The sequence below is a fragment of the Amblyomma maculatum genome, chromosome 2, assembly GCF_055883805.1.
Source record: "Amblyomma maculatum isolate TAMU_Amacu chromosome 2, ASM5588380v1, whole genome shotgun sequence".
In the NCBI taxonomy this organism is placed as follows: domain Eukaryota; kingdom Metazoa; phylum Arthropoda; class Arachnida; order Ixodida; family Ixodidae; genus Amblyomma; species Amblyomma maculatum.
In genome coordinates this window covers 150057004-150071118 of record NC_139345.1, presented here as the reverse complement: position 1 = coordinate 150071118, position 14115 = coordinate 150057004, and the positions used below count along the sequence as shown (strand labels likewise).

At 46.2% G+C, this 14115-nt stretch overlaps 1 protein-coding gene across 1 annotated transcript; it reads left to right on the top strand.

Moving 5' to 3' along the window:
* Positions 1–749: 749 nt before the first annotated feature.
* On the top strand, positions 750–5988 carry LOC146200162 (uncharacterized). The gene is made up of 4 exons (XM_084592279.1): positions 750–992; positions 1959–2032; positions 4901–4970; positions 5932–5988. Exons 1-4 carry the CDS (start codon positions 750–752, stop codon positions 5986–5988), a joined length of 444 nt encoding a protein of 147 aa, XP_084448405.1.
* The last annotated feature ends 8127 nt before the right edge of the window (positions 5989–14115 follow it).

Sequence of the window (14115 nt, the reverse complement as noted above, 5' to 3'; positions counted from 1 at the left end):
AACGTCCTAACAGTGTGCATTGCTTCAAACATAAATCTTCCGTTTTCTCGCCAGGTGGCAAATTGCAACATAATTGTTTTGCTTGAAAATATATGGATAGAATAGTGTAATGGAATAGACCAGATGATAGAAAGTATTCTTAAACAGGGGCTTTTTTATGAGGACCTGCTGTCATTCGCCCACAACTGGCGTTCGATTCGAGGGGCTGCCATATCGGAGGAGAAGGAGGATTCAGCATGGTACCATGCTGGCCTGAACTAGGTTACCGCTGGGATGAGGGCAACACGAAGACTCGAACTTCGAAATAAGACCTTTTATCAACCAGCGCAAAAGGCTGACAGGGAGGTCGGCGTCACGCTATGGTAGAGTTACTCACGTTGCGGGCATCGCAAGGTTAGTTTTTAGTGCGGCTATCACCGGTACTGCGTTCCGAAGATGCCGCGACGTAAACAGGCCAAGCATCAGGAGAGGGAAATGAAGTCTGACCTTTGATCCAAGTCTCCACTTGTGCACCAAAACTCTGACTCTTCCACACAGATGAAAGCCGACAGACCCACTAAGGTCTAGTAGTGACGACGACTGTTAGCGGCTGCAATGAATGCATCGCAACTTTCACGACCTATAGGGGGCGCCACCGCAATTCCAATATGGCTGCGAAATGATGATCGGGTGCGAGGCGCGGCGTGGCGACAGCTAAGGTGGGAGAAGGAGTCGCTTTGTCTGCTGTGATAAGTGCGTCGTTTACGGACATGGCTTTCCCATTTGTGAACTCGTTATCGTTAGGGTGTATAATAGCCCACATTGGGAGCGCAGAAACTAGACTGCGCTGCCTTGTTGAAGGTGAAGAGGTATTGAACGCCGGCCACGTTATCTGCTGCGGCATAAAAGCTTCTTCGGCCACGACTGTCCAAGCACTCTGTGTACAGACATCACATCCACGCCAGAAGCCGCACGAACTCTGGTTTCAATTGTGCACACAGAACACAATACAGGTAAGCGTGCATTTTTTTTTTACTATAACTGTCGAGTGTAATGTGCTCGCTGCCGCCGTTATGTGATCGCCGCGAAAAGTTGCGCGCTCGGCAGCAGAATAGCAGATTATCCCGAATCACGAACGCCTCTAACTAATGCCACGTTTGGTGGTGGAGTGCCTTCTTTTCGCTCTATTATAACACATGCCGAAAGTCGAGCTAGCAGAAATGTTGGTTTTTATGCACAACCGCCGTCATTGCGACTGTCCTCGTGTGCGGTGTGAGCACTTGCTGCACTCGAGCAAAAGCATGCGTACTGTTTCCGAGAAGTCACCGGTTGATCCCACCGGTTCATGTGCTACATTTTGCATTACTGCCTAATTAACATATTCTACATTCGTTTGCTGCTGTCTGCGTATTCAACGACTAAGCGCGAGATTGCCATTTCTGCTCAGACTGCGTTGGCGCATTTCAGGAGGGGCAAATGCGAAAACGCATATTTGCTGCGCGATACGAGTGCAGCCAGTCAGTGTTGATGCAATCCTAAGCCCTCTACTACGGCGTCTTATAAGACTGAAAGATTCGGGACCAAAAAAAAAACGCGTACAGAAACTGGTACATTCTGATGTACAGAATGCGCGCATCAGAGCCAGCATGCAAGTCATTCGGTTGTGACTACTGAACGCATTGTCAGATCATTTTTATTTTGAAGAAATCTGCCTGGATTTGTGTTGCTTGAATTCTGCTTGTAGAAATCCTGAGTGCATATCCTCTACTATGCATGCTTCTGTGAAAGTAATCATTCTCAGACTGGCCACAGTGAAATAAATGCAGAACATGGTGCAGCCAGCACTCATGATGTACTCAATTGAAAGAAAGAAGACACTTTATTTTGGCAAATGGGCATGTGCAGAGACAATGGTCTAAATTTCCTGAAAACCTCCTTCGAGTAATGTACAAATGAATGATCATGTTTGTTCTTTCCAGGGTCACTGTACGTGCAAAGCAGGCAAGTCGACGAGATGCAAGCACATGATTGCTCTGCTGCTGTTTGTTCACAGGTAAAAGTACAAAACTCAGACTGTATGTTCATAGTGTAAAAGAACATGAAGTTATATTTAAACGTCTGTATAATGCTACACTGGAATAAAAATAATTTCAGTGACTGCAACATTCAAATTATGTCACTAATACAGTTCATTCCTCGAGTGCTCTGCTGTGCTTATATTATCTGCCATAGTTTTCATTCAGTCATAACTTTAAACTGAATATCTCAGTTTGTTAATGACAGCTTTTCTGAATACTAGCAAATTCAGCTGGCACTTCAAGATATGTGGATTATCATATATCATGTCATGCTTCAGCATTCATGTGTCTTGTGAAAAGGTATATAATTGGAAGTATGATAGGCCCAATAATTTTCATGCCGGGACTCAGTGATCATTCTTTACTTCATTTCGACCTAAACTTTACCGCGTCTTCAGCTACGAAAAAACGCAAGATTATATTTGATTACAAAAAGGCAAACTTTGAAGAGATAAATAGAGAACTTTCGCTCTTCCTTGACAACTATCTTAGTGGTTTTGAACATCGTTCTGTCCAAGAGAACTGGGACCTGTTCGTCAATAAAATTTCATATCTAACTGAGGCTTACATTCCCAAGAAAATACTAACAGTACATAGACATTCGCCATGGTATAATCCGTACTTAAATCGACTTTCGAACAGAAAAAAACGCTTATTTCGGGCAGCAAAACTGCAGCAGACTGCGTCACGCTGGCAAGCATACACTAATGCATCTCACACCTACTCTCAAGCTGTCGCTTCTGCAAAATCTACTTTTTTGAAATACACTCTACCATCCTTGCTCACTAATAACCCTAGCAAATTTTGGAACATCGTAACTAACTCCCAGAGAAACTCAGAGATTTCTTTACTTGACCAGAACGACTTACCTGTGCCTAGCAAGGAGTGCGCATCGATTTTAAACAATATGTTCACACTGAACTTTTCATCTGCAACTAATCTTCAATTGCCTACACATTCGTTTTCGGGCTATACGATTATGCATCCAATATCAATAGATGCCGACGGGATTGCAAAGCTAATTGAAACACTAAAACCTTCATGTTCCTCTGGTGTTGACAATATAAATGCAAGATTCCTTAAAGAAACAATTATGTACTCCTCTGTCCTTTTGGCAAAAATATTTCAGCAATCTTTAGATACTGGCGCTATTCCTGTACATTGGAAGCAGGCGAAGGTGATTCCACTTCATAAATCCGGTAACAAGCAATCTCCCCTTAATTATCGCCCCATATCTCTTACTAGCATACCATGTAAAATTCTTGAACATGTCATTTGCTCACACCTAGCTAGTTTTCTTGACTCGAACCTTTTTTTCAATCCAGCGCAACATGGCTTCAGGAAACCATACTCATGCGAGACAGCTACTTTGTTTCACAAACTCGATGCTAACCCTTATTGGCTGATTGTATCTTCTTGGATTTTTCTAAGGCCTTTGACAAAATCAACCATCATCTTTTACTACTTAAACTCAAGTGTCTTAATATTGACAGACATCTCCTTAACTGGGTCGAAGTTTTCCTCATCGGTCGATCACAGCATGTCTTTGCTAACAACAATAATTCACCGTCAACACCTGTTACGTCAGGTGTACCACAAGGGTCCGTTTTGGGCCCTCTTCTTTTTTTAGTTTATATTAATGACCTTCCTAACTGTGTGACTTCCCCTATTCACTTATTTGCCGATGACTGTGTTATTTATTGCGAGATTGCTGAACCCGCCGATGTTTCTGCTTTACAATCTGACCTCAATAATATAACTAAATGGTGCAGCACATGGTGTATGGACCTAAATGTTAAAAAATGTAAAGCTATGCGAGTGTCGCGCAGTAATTTCCCCCCTGCTTGCTATGCATTGAATAACACTCCTTTAGATACTGTAACTTCGTACAAATATTTGGGTGTGCATATTACTAATGACCTCAGCTGGAAGCAACATATTGATTACATTATTAACAACAGTAACCGCATGCTTGGGTATTTGCGCCGTAACTTTTCGAAGGCACCTGTTTCGACTAAAATGACTATGTACAAAGCATTGGTACGTTCAAAGATTGAATATGCTTCTGCAATCTGGGATCCCGGTTTCACGAACTTGAAATCCTCACTTGAGATGGTTCAAAATAATTCAGCGCGTTTCATTCTTTCCAATTACAGTCGCACTAGCAGCATAACTTCAATGAAACTAACGTTATCTTTGCCATCTCTCGAGCTTAGAAGGAAAATTTCACGTCTTAGCCTTTTTCACAAAATTTATCATCATAACGAATTGAGGCATACTTTCATTTCGCAGCCATCGTATCGCTCCTCCCGCGTTGATCATGCTTACAAAGTAAATGTCATAACTTGCAATAATAATGCCCTTTTTCATTCCTTTCTACCTCGTACGTCAGTAGAGTGGAATCGCCTTCCGCCCGATATCGCATTAATCCAAGATCACGATTCATTTCACTCATCACTGATGCAATATCTTGAAGCTGATCCGTGACACTTTTCCCCCCCTGACTATTATCTTATTTCCGTTTTTGGTTTTTCATGCTTGTTTGCTCCCAGTGCTGTTGTTCTTTTCGCTGTATAATGCTGTTCTCTCACCGCTTATGATTGTTTTCAATTTATTCCGCTTGTATAACTTTCTTTATTGTAAGATTGTTTTCGTTGTTCTGTATTCCCTTGTTCGTTTAGCCTTTGTTATGTTTTGTTCATTTAGTGTTCTATGCTTTCTATCATATATGATGTACCACTCCCCTCTGTAATGCGTATGCGCTTGAGGGTAATAAAATGAAATGAAATGAAAAATGTGTCTTGTGAAAAGGTATATAACTTGGAAGTAATTTTTCTTCACAGGACTGGCATCCAAAACCTGGAAACGCTCACAGGAACCGATGTGACTCAAGCGTGGGGCCCGAGGCACAATGTGATTTTTCTATTTCCACCTCTGTGCAGTCTAGCACTATTCTTACATCTTTATAAGCAGCAAAACAATGCGGCTCATTCTCACTAATTTCTTCCTTGCTTGGCCATGGAATGGCCGCCTCAAGCACAGCAGCCATGGTGCGCAACGTCCCGTAGAAATACCTATGCACAGTGGCCTCCGAAGTACCTAACAAAACTGCAAGGCATTTAAAAGACAGGAAAGTCTTCAGCCGCACCAGAACGAGTATAACTCTCTCCAGCACACTTTTCTCAGTTTGCATAGTGTCTTCTTTAGCAACTTGTTCAGATATGGTGAGTAGAAGGTGAAAGCTTTCTACACCTGTAAACGCCCTTACAGCATTGTCTGTCAAAAAGAGGTCAAGAAAACCTTTTTTCATTGGAACAGAACTGGTGTCTACTTGGACACCTGTGGAACGTAGCCCAGTAGAGTTTTGGTTGAGCTGCAGCAGTGCTTGAACAGCCACATTTTCCAGCCCTGCAAGTTCAGTACGTCTTGCATCCAGGCAGACGAGACTCTCAGCTGTATGCTGCACAGCTAAGAGATCCGCTGTTCCTGCTTGAACACTGTTTGTAGCCTCTGATGCATCCTGCATGAAAAGGGAAGCTAATCGTAAATGCTTGTTTCATGCATGCTGCGCAGAACCAAATTTCCCTGAAAGTTTACACTACAGTAATAATAGTCCACACCAGATGCAAGTAACTTAATATGGCACAAACATCTGGCAGTACATGAAAGTCTGCCTAATCTAATTCTAACCTACATCTATGTCTCGCTTATGCAGGTTGCTTGCAGCTTGATTTGTTAAGCTGCTCACACAGTTCATCAACCAGTTAGCTATCACCTTCACTAACAGTCAGTAACAAGACAACTTATACTTACACATGCTGCACTGGTGTCTGTGCAATCCTGGGATGTTGCCACTGATGACATTGGCATGCAGCAAGAGCCACTTCCACTCGGTGGTTTGGTGCCAAGGCCTGCAAATTCATTCAGTTGAGCAACAACTTGTAACAAAAGGGAACTCACCGTTTTTTATCTAGCTAAACAAACGCACCTGGTAAGTAAAGAATGAGGCATTTTAGATTGAAGCAAAAGGTATACATTTCAGGCATAGGTTGGCACACAATGCAAGGGGCATCTCACTTTTTGCTGCAGCTCTCCCAGAGGCTCGTAGTGCTTGTTCATGCGATGCCTGTTTTGCCCCGTCATTGTCGCGGTCATGAGTCCGTACGGGCAGGCGTCTCGAAGGGATGGCAGTCTTCTTGAGACGCCTTTCGGAGGGAGTCCATGTGTCTGGTTATCAGAGATAAAGAAATGGCTAAACGCGCGCACTCTAATTACGCTAGCAGACCATGCACACTTTTGTTGGCATGAATATCGAGAGGCAAAAGCATTAAAGCCCCTCAATAAACTAAAAGTAGCGCCATCTCCTCTCTCCTCCTCCGGCGGCGCCGCTCCTCCTCTCGCATTTCGACCGTGGCTCCACCTACGGGGTGCGCGACTAGCGCGCGCTCTCCGGAGCAGGCGCCCTTCACAGCCGTCTCGATCAGCGCCGCGCGCGCGCCGATCGAGGCGGCCGTGCGCCGGGTCTCACCAGAGCCTTGCATTTCGTCGCAATGTGTTCAGGTTAAAATATTGCTCACTGCTGAAACACAATTACCGAATGTTGACAGGGATTTCCCGCCAGAATAGTTTCAGCTGTGAGTGTCATACACCACATATACGCGATTTCGGCGCTGGTTCAACTCGCCGTCATCTCCGTGTGTCCGTAGTTCGTCACATTTGGCCACTCAGCGGCATTCTTTATAAAATTTGTAACTAGGCGGCGGACAGGAACAATTTAGGAACAGTCTGTGTATGGTTTCTTCGCAGCGTTGACTGGATTGCGAGCTGCCGGTAAACTTGAGAAGTGTGGCAGCAGCTGTCTTCCATGTATTTTCAACTTCAGCTGCAGATCAAATTAACTATAGGCGGCGGAAGCTGCAGTCTGTGTGGAGTCTTTGCAGCTTTGATTCACTTGTGACCTACCGGTAAACTTGGGGAGGGAGGTAGCAGTTATTTTTTTTTTATATTTGGATTTGAGACGGTGCCGTGTTCAGCTGCCATGGTGTGTCACCATACGTACACGATTTTGGCGTCGATTTAACTCGCCTTCACCTCCTTGAGTCCGTCAGCCGTTGACAAAAGTGCGCAACATGCTTGAAAAAAAAATTAACTAGGCTGCGGAAGCTGCAGTCTGTGTGGTTTCTTTGCAGGTTGGACTGAATTGTAAGCTACCATGAAACATGAGAAGCGTGGTAGCAGTTTTTTTTATATTTTGCGCTGAAACGGTTTCGTTTTCAACTGTCAGTGCGTGACACCATTTGTACGCGATGTCTGCGTTGGTTGAACTCGCCTTCACCACCGTGCTTCTATCAGCCGCCGGCCAAAGAGCGCAACATGCTTGAAAAAAAAAATTAAATAGCCAGCGGGAACGATTTAGTAGCAGTCCGCGTGGCAGCAAAACACACGGCGATATGTGCCGCGCGCGCGCCGCCCGCCCCGCTGGAAAGGAGGAAGCTGCACGCCCAGCAAAAAAAAAAGCGCGCGCGCGCACGTGACGGCGCTCGGCCAATGAGAGGGTCGAACGACGAAGGAGAGCGCAGGAGAGGAGGCGGGCGGCAAACTTCACATGTTGGCGCTACTTTTAGTTTATTGAGGGGCTTTAAAAAGCATGCTAGGATAACGCTCCCTAGGAGCAGAATGTCTGGGCCGTTTCGCATGTCTTTTTTTTTTTTAAGACATGCTCAAGTACAAAAACCGCGATGTATAATTTAAAGCTCAGCAGAAATGCAGCCAATTAAAAACGCAGTTGTCCGTATCCAATTCTATTTCAGCGAAACAACCTGTCTGTCTTCTGCATACACAGCGCCTGCTTAGTGTTCATATTTGCTGGCAAATTTGAAAAACGAAGCAAAAATAAAAAGTACATTTAAACAAATCTTCAAACGCATGCAAGTGATACGCTGCAGCAAACACGCTATTAACGTTCGTACATTGTTATTCAGGTACGGTCTCCGTTTAGGAAGGCCGCAAACGTTGCAAAATGCATGCTTACCTATGGTGCCCCAGAAGAAATCTTCCGGCGCGAAATGTTGGCTGCAGACTGTCATGGCTTGCGTGACGGTTATTCCAATCCGAAGCTTCGCTGCCCACGTTTTCTTCATGCGCACGTCCGAAGGAAACGCGTGGAGGCTTACCTCGCCCCTCACAGTGCGATTCGTGCACTGGGGCACCGAGCACATCCTATTGCTTTTGTATTTAAGTTTGCCCATTTTGGCGCACTGCTGTCGGCAAGAATTCAAAGCATGCAGGCGTACACATGGGACGAAGAACGCGGGAATTGCACCACGCGACGAGCCCTTGCTGCACGAACGCCGCGTCTGCCAGCGATTTGATCATCGGTTTATCGTTTCGAGCGTTCATCGCGCGGCGGCGGCACCGTCTGTGAAAGTTGCGATTTCATCCACGGCTAACCTGAAGCGAGGAATTGCTCTCGTGGCCGCAGATGATTGGCCAGGTATTTCATGATCTCTTTGGCGCTGGAACTTTGCTTGTTTTGTTATGTTGTGTCTAAGAAACATTATTCTGTTCCAAAGTTTGCATAATATTCCTCTTTGTGCAGTTTCCGCCTTTTTAATTTAAATGCGAAAGCTGGCAGATGAAGCCTTCAGCGTGGCGTCGGTTTTCATCGTCAAGTGACCTTGACAGATACTGCGCCTTTCGTCTCTTATAAACGAATTTACAGTTGATCGATTGAAAACATCTTTATTTACACTGTTGTGGACCACGCGAAGCTGCATAGTCCAGTAGTCCACTAGATATTGTAGCCATGCTGGCAGTCACTGCTTACGATCAGGATCACCGCTGAGCAGAACAGCCTCCCATTGATCCTCTGTTGGGATTGGGATGAGACCAACTTTGAGATTGAATAGTTCGCCTAGAAAGGATCGATCGAAAATTGACATTTTATATGCATGCTTGTTACATAAACTGTATTTAAACTTGGCGTTCACGCGCGGGCACTTACATTTCATTGGACAGGTGGACTCCCCGGAACGTTCAACATATGGCATCCCCGAGACTGTGGACAATATAGGTATTATTAGTGTGCCCAGTGTATGCACGTGAAAGAAATGCGCTAGCGGTTTCCTTGAAGCGTATGGAGAAGAGGCCTCTGTCGGAAGAAATGCTGCTGGGTACTTGACAGGACTTGGAGAAGGGTGTCCAGGCAGTGTGGGCTCTGCGGTTTTCAGTGCGCCACCGGACTCGAATCGCGTTTGTAAAGCCAACTGCCGTGCATGATTATATTTTAGAGGGCAGCTCTTTGGCGGCCGTTCCTGGGTTTCGCGTCGTCGTTGCCATCGGTGTTGTCCCTCGTTACCAACTCCACTTTCACTCCTACCTTCCTTCCTTCCCTTATGATGGCTTCCCCTGGCCTTCAATCCCCTCACTATTTATCTCACACACACACACACACACACACACACACACACACACACACACACACACACACACACACACACACACACACACACACACACACACACACACACACACACACACACACACACACACACACACACACACACACACACACACACACACACACACACACACACACACACACACACACACACACACACACACACACACACACACACACACACACACACACACACACACACACACACACACACACACACACACACACACACACACACACACACACACACACACACACACACACACACACACACACACACACACACACACACACACACACACACACACACACACACACACACACACACACACACACACACACACACACACACACACACACACACACACACACACACACACACACACACACACACACACACACACACACACACACACACACACACACACACACACACACACACACACACACACACACACACACACACACGCACGCACGCACGCACGCACGCACGCACGCACGCACGCACGCACGCACGCACGCACGCACGCACGCACGCACGCACGCACGCACGCACGCACGCACGCACGCACGCACGCACGCACGCACGCACGCACGCACACACACACACACACACACACACACACACACACACACACACACACACACACACACACACACACACACACACACACACACACACACACACACACACACACACACACACACACACACACACACACACACACACACACACACACACACACACACACACACACACACACACACACACACACACACACACACACACACACACACACAGGGGCTAATAATGGCAGGCAAATTATAGGATAGGAAGGGTTAGCGTTCGCCATTCTCCTTTTAGGAGACATCTGCCCCGCCGGGGTGGCGCAGTGGTTATGGCGCTCAACTGCTGTTCCCAAAGACGCGGGATCGAATCCTGGCCTCAGCGGCCGCTTCTCGTTGGAGGCGAAAAGCAAGGTGTCCGTGTGCTGTGCGATGTCAGTGCACATTAAAGAACCCCAGGTGGTCGAAATTTCCGGAGTCCTCCACTACGGCGTCTCTCATAGCCTGAGTCGCTTTAGGACGTTAAACCCCACAAACCAGCCAAACCAACCATTAAAAGACACCTAAGAGACCCTCTAATTTTTATTTTTATTAATAATGATTCACAGGAAAAAATAGACGCAGTATCTGTCAGACGTACGGTGGTCACCACAGTCGCGCCATGCGGGATGGAAGAGAGAGGGAAAGTGGAGAGAGAGAAAGGGGTGCCGTAGTGGAAGGCTACCTAGCGATTTATGCAGAATCCTTTCTATCTGCTGTTGTCGTTGGAGGAGTGCGACAGATATCGCGCATTTTTTGGATGTAAACCCCTTTAAAACGCCCTTCATTCCTGCTTTATCTGCATGCTTTGCGATGCGGCATTCGAGGAAGTGCCAAATGCAAGGCGAAGCACAGAGGCGTAGATCGGACGGCCGGCGAGGTCAGACGTGATGTCATGACGACATCACGTCCGGTCATAGCGAGGTCATTACTGCGAACACATTCAGCTGCGCACGAAGCACGGAACCTTCGGCCTAAACAGCATCGCTGTTAAAAACGTTTCAGATCACTGTTGCACCCGCATTAGGTGCATATTATTCGTGGAAGAAGGAAGGGACACGGAAGAGAAGATACTCCCGATTTGTGACATCACGCTTTGACAGAACACCCTATGAAATTTGGATACTACATAACTCCCCTTGGACGTCGACATTACACCATTTAGCTATTTTGACCTATGATTGGCTTAAGTCGCTCTAATAATTACCGAATTACTTCGCCTGCACCATATGTTTTCACCAGCGCAATTGTTTGTCCTGCATCTAGTGCAAGCGTTCGTTTTCTTATAACTTGTTTCGTTTGTCATAATCCTACTGACAAGCTTGTGGCGGCAGGACCCTTGAAAACATACCCAACGTCCGATTTACCGAATCGGCTCTAACAATTAATTTCTCCGCATACACCTAATTTTTCCCCAGTGAGAGGTTTTCATCTTCTGCCAAGTGCAACCATTCGTTTTCTTATCCCTCGTTTCGTTCTAACGTAACCTTGCCGACGAACTTGTGACATAATCTTGAAAACATACCCCCTTAATGCTCACGCATTAAAAATTGGCAAGGTTTAAGTAATGTTTGAACCTAGTTGTGAAGCGAAAGCTATAGGTGTACTTCCTAGCTACACTTAATTTATTACAGAATTTATAAGTGTAACTTCCTTTTCAATCCACAGTCGGTGGCTACTTTTCGATCGAGGCGAAGACAGACGCCCGTGCTGTGTGCGATGTCAGTGCACGTTAAAGAACCCCAGGTGGTCGAAATATCCGGAGCCCTCCACTACGGCGTCTCTCATAGCATGGATTGCTTTGGGACTTTAAACCCCAATCAATCAATCAATCAATCAATCAATCAATCAATCAATCAATCAATCAATCAATCAATCAATCAATCAATCAATCAATCAATCAATCAATCAATCAATCAATCAATCAATCAATCAGTTTTTTATTTTCTACAATACATTGGTTTATATATAAGGCGCAGTATGTCACACATTTTCTGTGCACAACTGTCCTGCGCCGTAAGGTAAGAAAGGAATGGGGAAAGGAAGCATAGTGGATAGCTATGGAGTAAGTTCGACCACCTGGAAACTTTATCATGCACTGGTATCGTACAGCACACACATGCCACTCCGCTCGATCGAAAGGCAGCCGTCAGGGGTCCGTTTCGACCCGGGTACTCCACAACAGTAGTCGGGCATCTGGCCCCTGCGCCACAGATATAGCGGCGACTTTTCTCACGTTTGACATTTCTGTCGGTTTGTCGGGGGTTCCAAATTTCTCTTAAGTCTGAAGCAGTGGTCATCACGGTGTGCCTTTTTAGGAATACAAGATGGTGTCAGCCCTAAGGTTCTGATAGGTGCTAAACTGTTCTTTGGGTTTAAGCGGACAAACCTGTTAGCCGAGTCAAGCTGTAAAAGGCATGATGGGATCGCGCCGACGACCTCTTTTTATTGTAGCCGTTACGAAGGTGGAACTTCGGCTTGCCGGAGCAATAAATTGTTAAATTGATTTAGAGGAAATGTGCATGTATCTGTTATACTTCTCAACAGACCCGTGAGCTGCGCCGTAAGGAAAATGGAGGTGGGAGTCAAGCAAATACGTTTTGACCTAATGAGAAATTTGAGCGCAGCTCATCAGCTTTTGCAGCTTTTCGATAGATTAAGGCAAATAATTAGAGCAAGACATGTATGTAAATTAGACAATTTTTAAAAAATTCCAAACATATTCCTTCAGGAAACACTACGCTAGCCGTTCTTGACTGTCATGAAGGGAGCTTGTTAATCGGGAGGCAGCGCGTGGGCCCATAGGAACGTTGCTCGGCGGAGAGATAGCAGCGACTGACTGAAGCCGCTGACACTGCTAGTGAGTCAAGTCAACGTGGCTCTAGTTTTGGCTTGATATGCACGCACCGTGACCCGCTGATGCCGAGCTGGCGCTTCGGCAACCGGAAAACGCTGTCGCTGCCATGCAGGAAGAAGAGGAGGGTAGGAAAAGTGGCGAACGGTGGCGGCAGAAGCGCGCGCAACAATCGGAGAACACGCGCGGTTGCCGGCAGGCACGAATATGGAGGGGCAGAGTACATGCAGCGGCGAACGGTGGCAACAGGATTGTGTGCTGTCCCGGCTGCGGAGCTTGTTACAACTTACGAGGGACAACGCCGACGGCGACGGTGACAACGACGCGAAACGCAGGAATGGGCTTCAAAGAGCTGCGCTCTAAAAAGTGCCCATTAGTCGATAGTTTCGGAATTATTTCGACCACCGGGTGATTTTTTCCATGTACTGACATGGCGCAGGACATGATCGCCTTTGCGTTTCGTCTTCATTGAAGCGCGGCAGCCGTGGTAGGAATAGAACCTGGTCTCAGTAGCCAAGCGCATTAAGCACTGAACCACTGTGGCGGGCGAACCAGTGGCAGCAGGAGGACGCGGGTGGTACAAAATGAATCGTCGCTACGTGCTTAACATGTTGATATCCGAATTCAGAACCTAGATGCAAAATTCAGACATGCCTACCGTTCAGTGGGGAACCGCTTTTGACAGCTAGTGCTCTTTAGTCGGACACCAATCGGTGGTGGGCTAAAATGTACATAATCAACATAAATGTCATCATGCCAAAATTGTGACCCTATGGAGGGTGGTAGAGATACCGTAGGGGTGTGTGATGATTAGTTGGGTTCGCACACGTAAATTAAACTGCAGTTATGAATGTTATCTTATCAATGCGAAAGCCTTATTTCGCTATGTTAGATTTCTGCCCGCAGACCGTGTCCGCAAGCCGTGTCTTCAAAATCGTGTCCGGAGCAGTTTAAGTGGTAGATGTTAATGAGTGGTGTCAATCGATAGAGAGTGACCTAACGTTGCTGCAGAAAAAATAATTACGTAAATAAGTTATTACGTAATTAGAATACCTGGTTCACAGGAAAGGAAAGGCGCAGTATCTGCCAATCTTGTTCTGTGGACGCCTGAACCGCACCGTAAGTGAAGGGAGGAAAGT

Excerpts from the sequence above, each read along its gene's own strand:
- LOC146200162 (XM_084592279.1), top strand. The coding sequence starts at position 750 with ATGGCTTTCCCATTTGTGAACTCGTTATCGTTAGGGTGTATAATAGCC. Across the intron at positions 993-1,958 it reads GCACACAGAACACAATACAG|GGTCACTGTACGTGCAAAGC; the intron begins GTAAGCGTGCAT and ends TGTTCTTTCCAG. Across the intron at positions 2,033-4,900 it reads CTGCTGCTGTTTGTTCACAG|GACTGGCATCCAAAACCTGG; the intron begins GTAAAAGTACAA and ends TTTTCTTCACAG.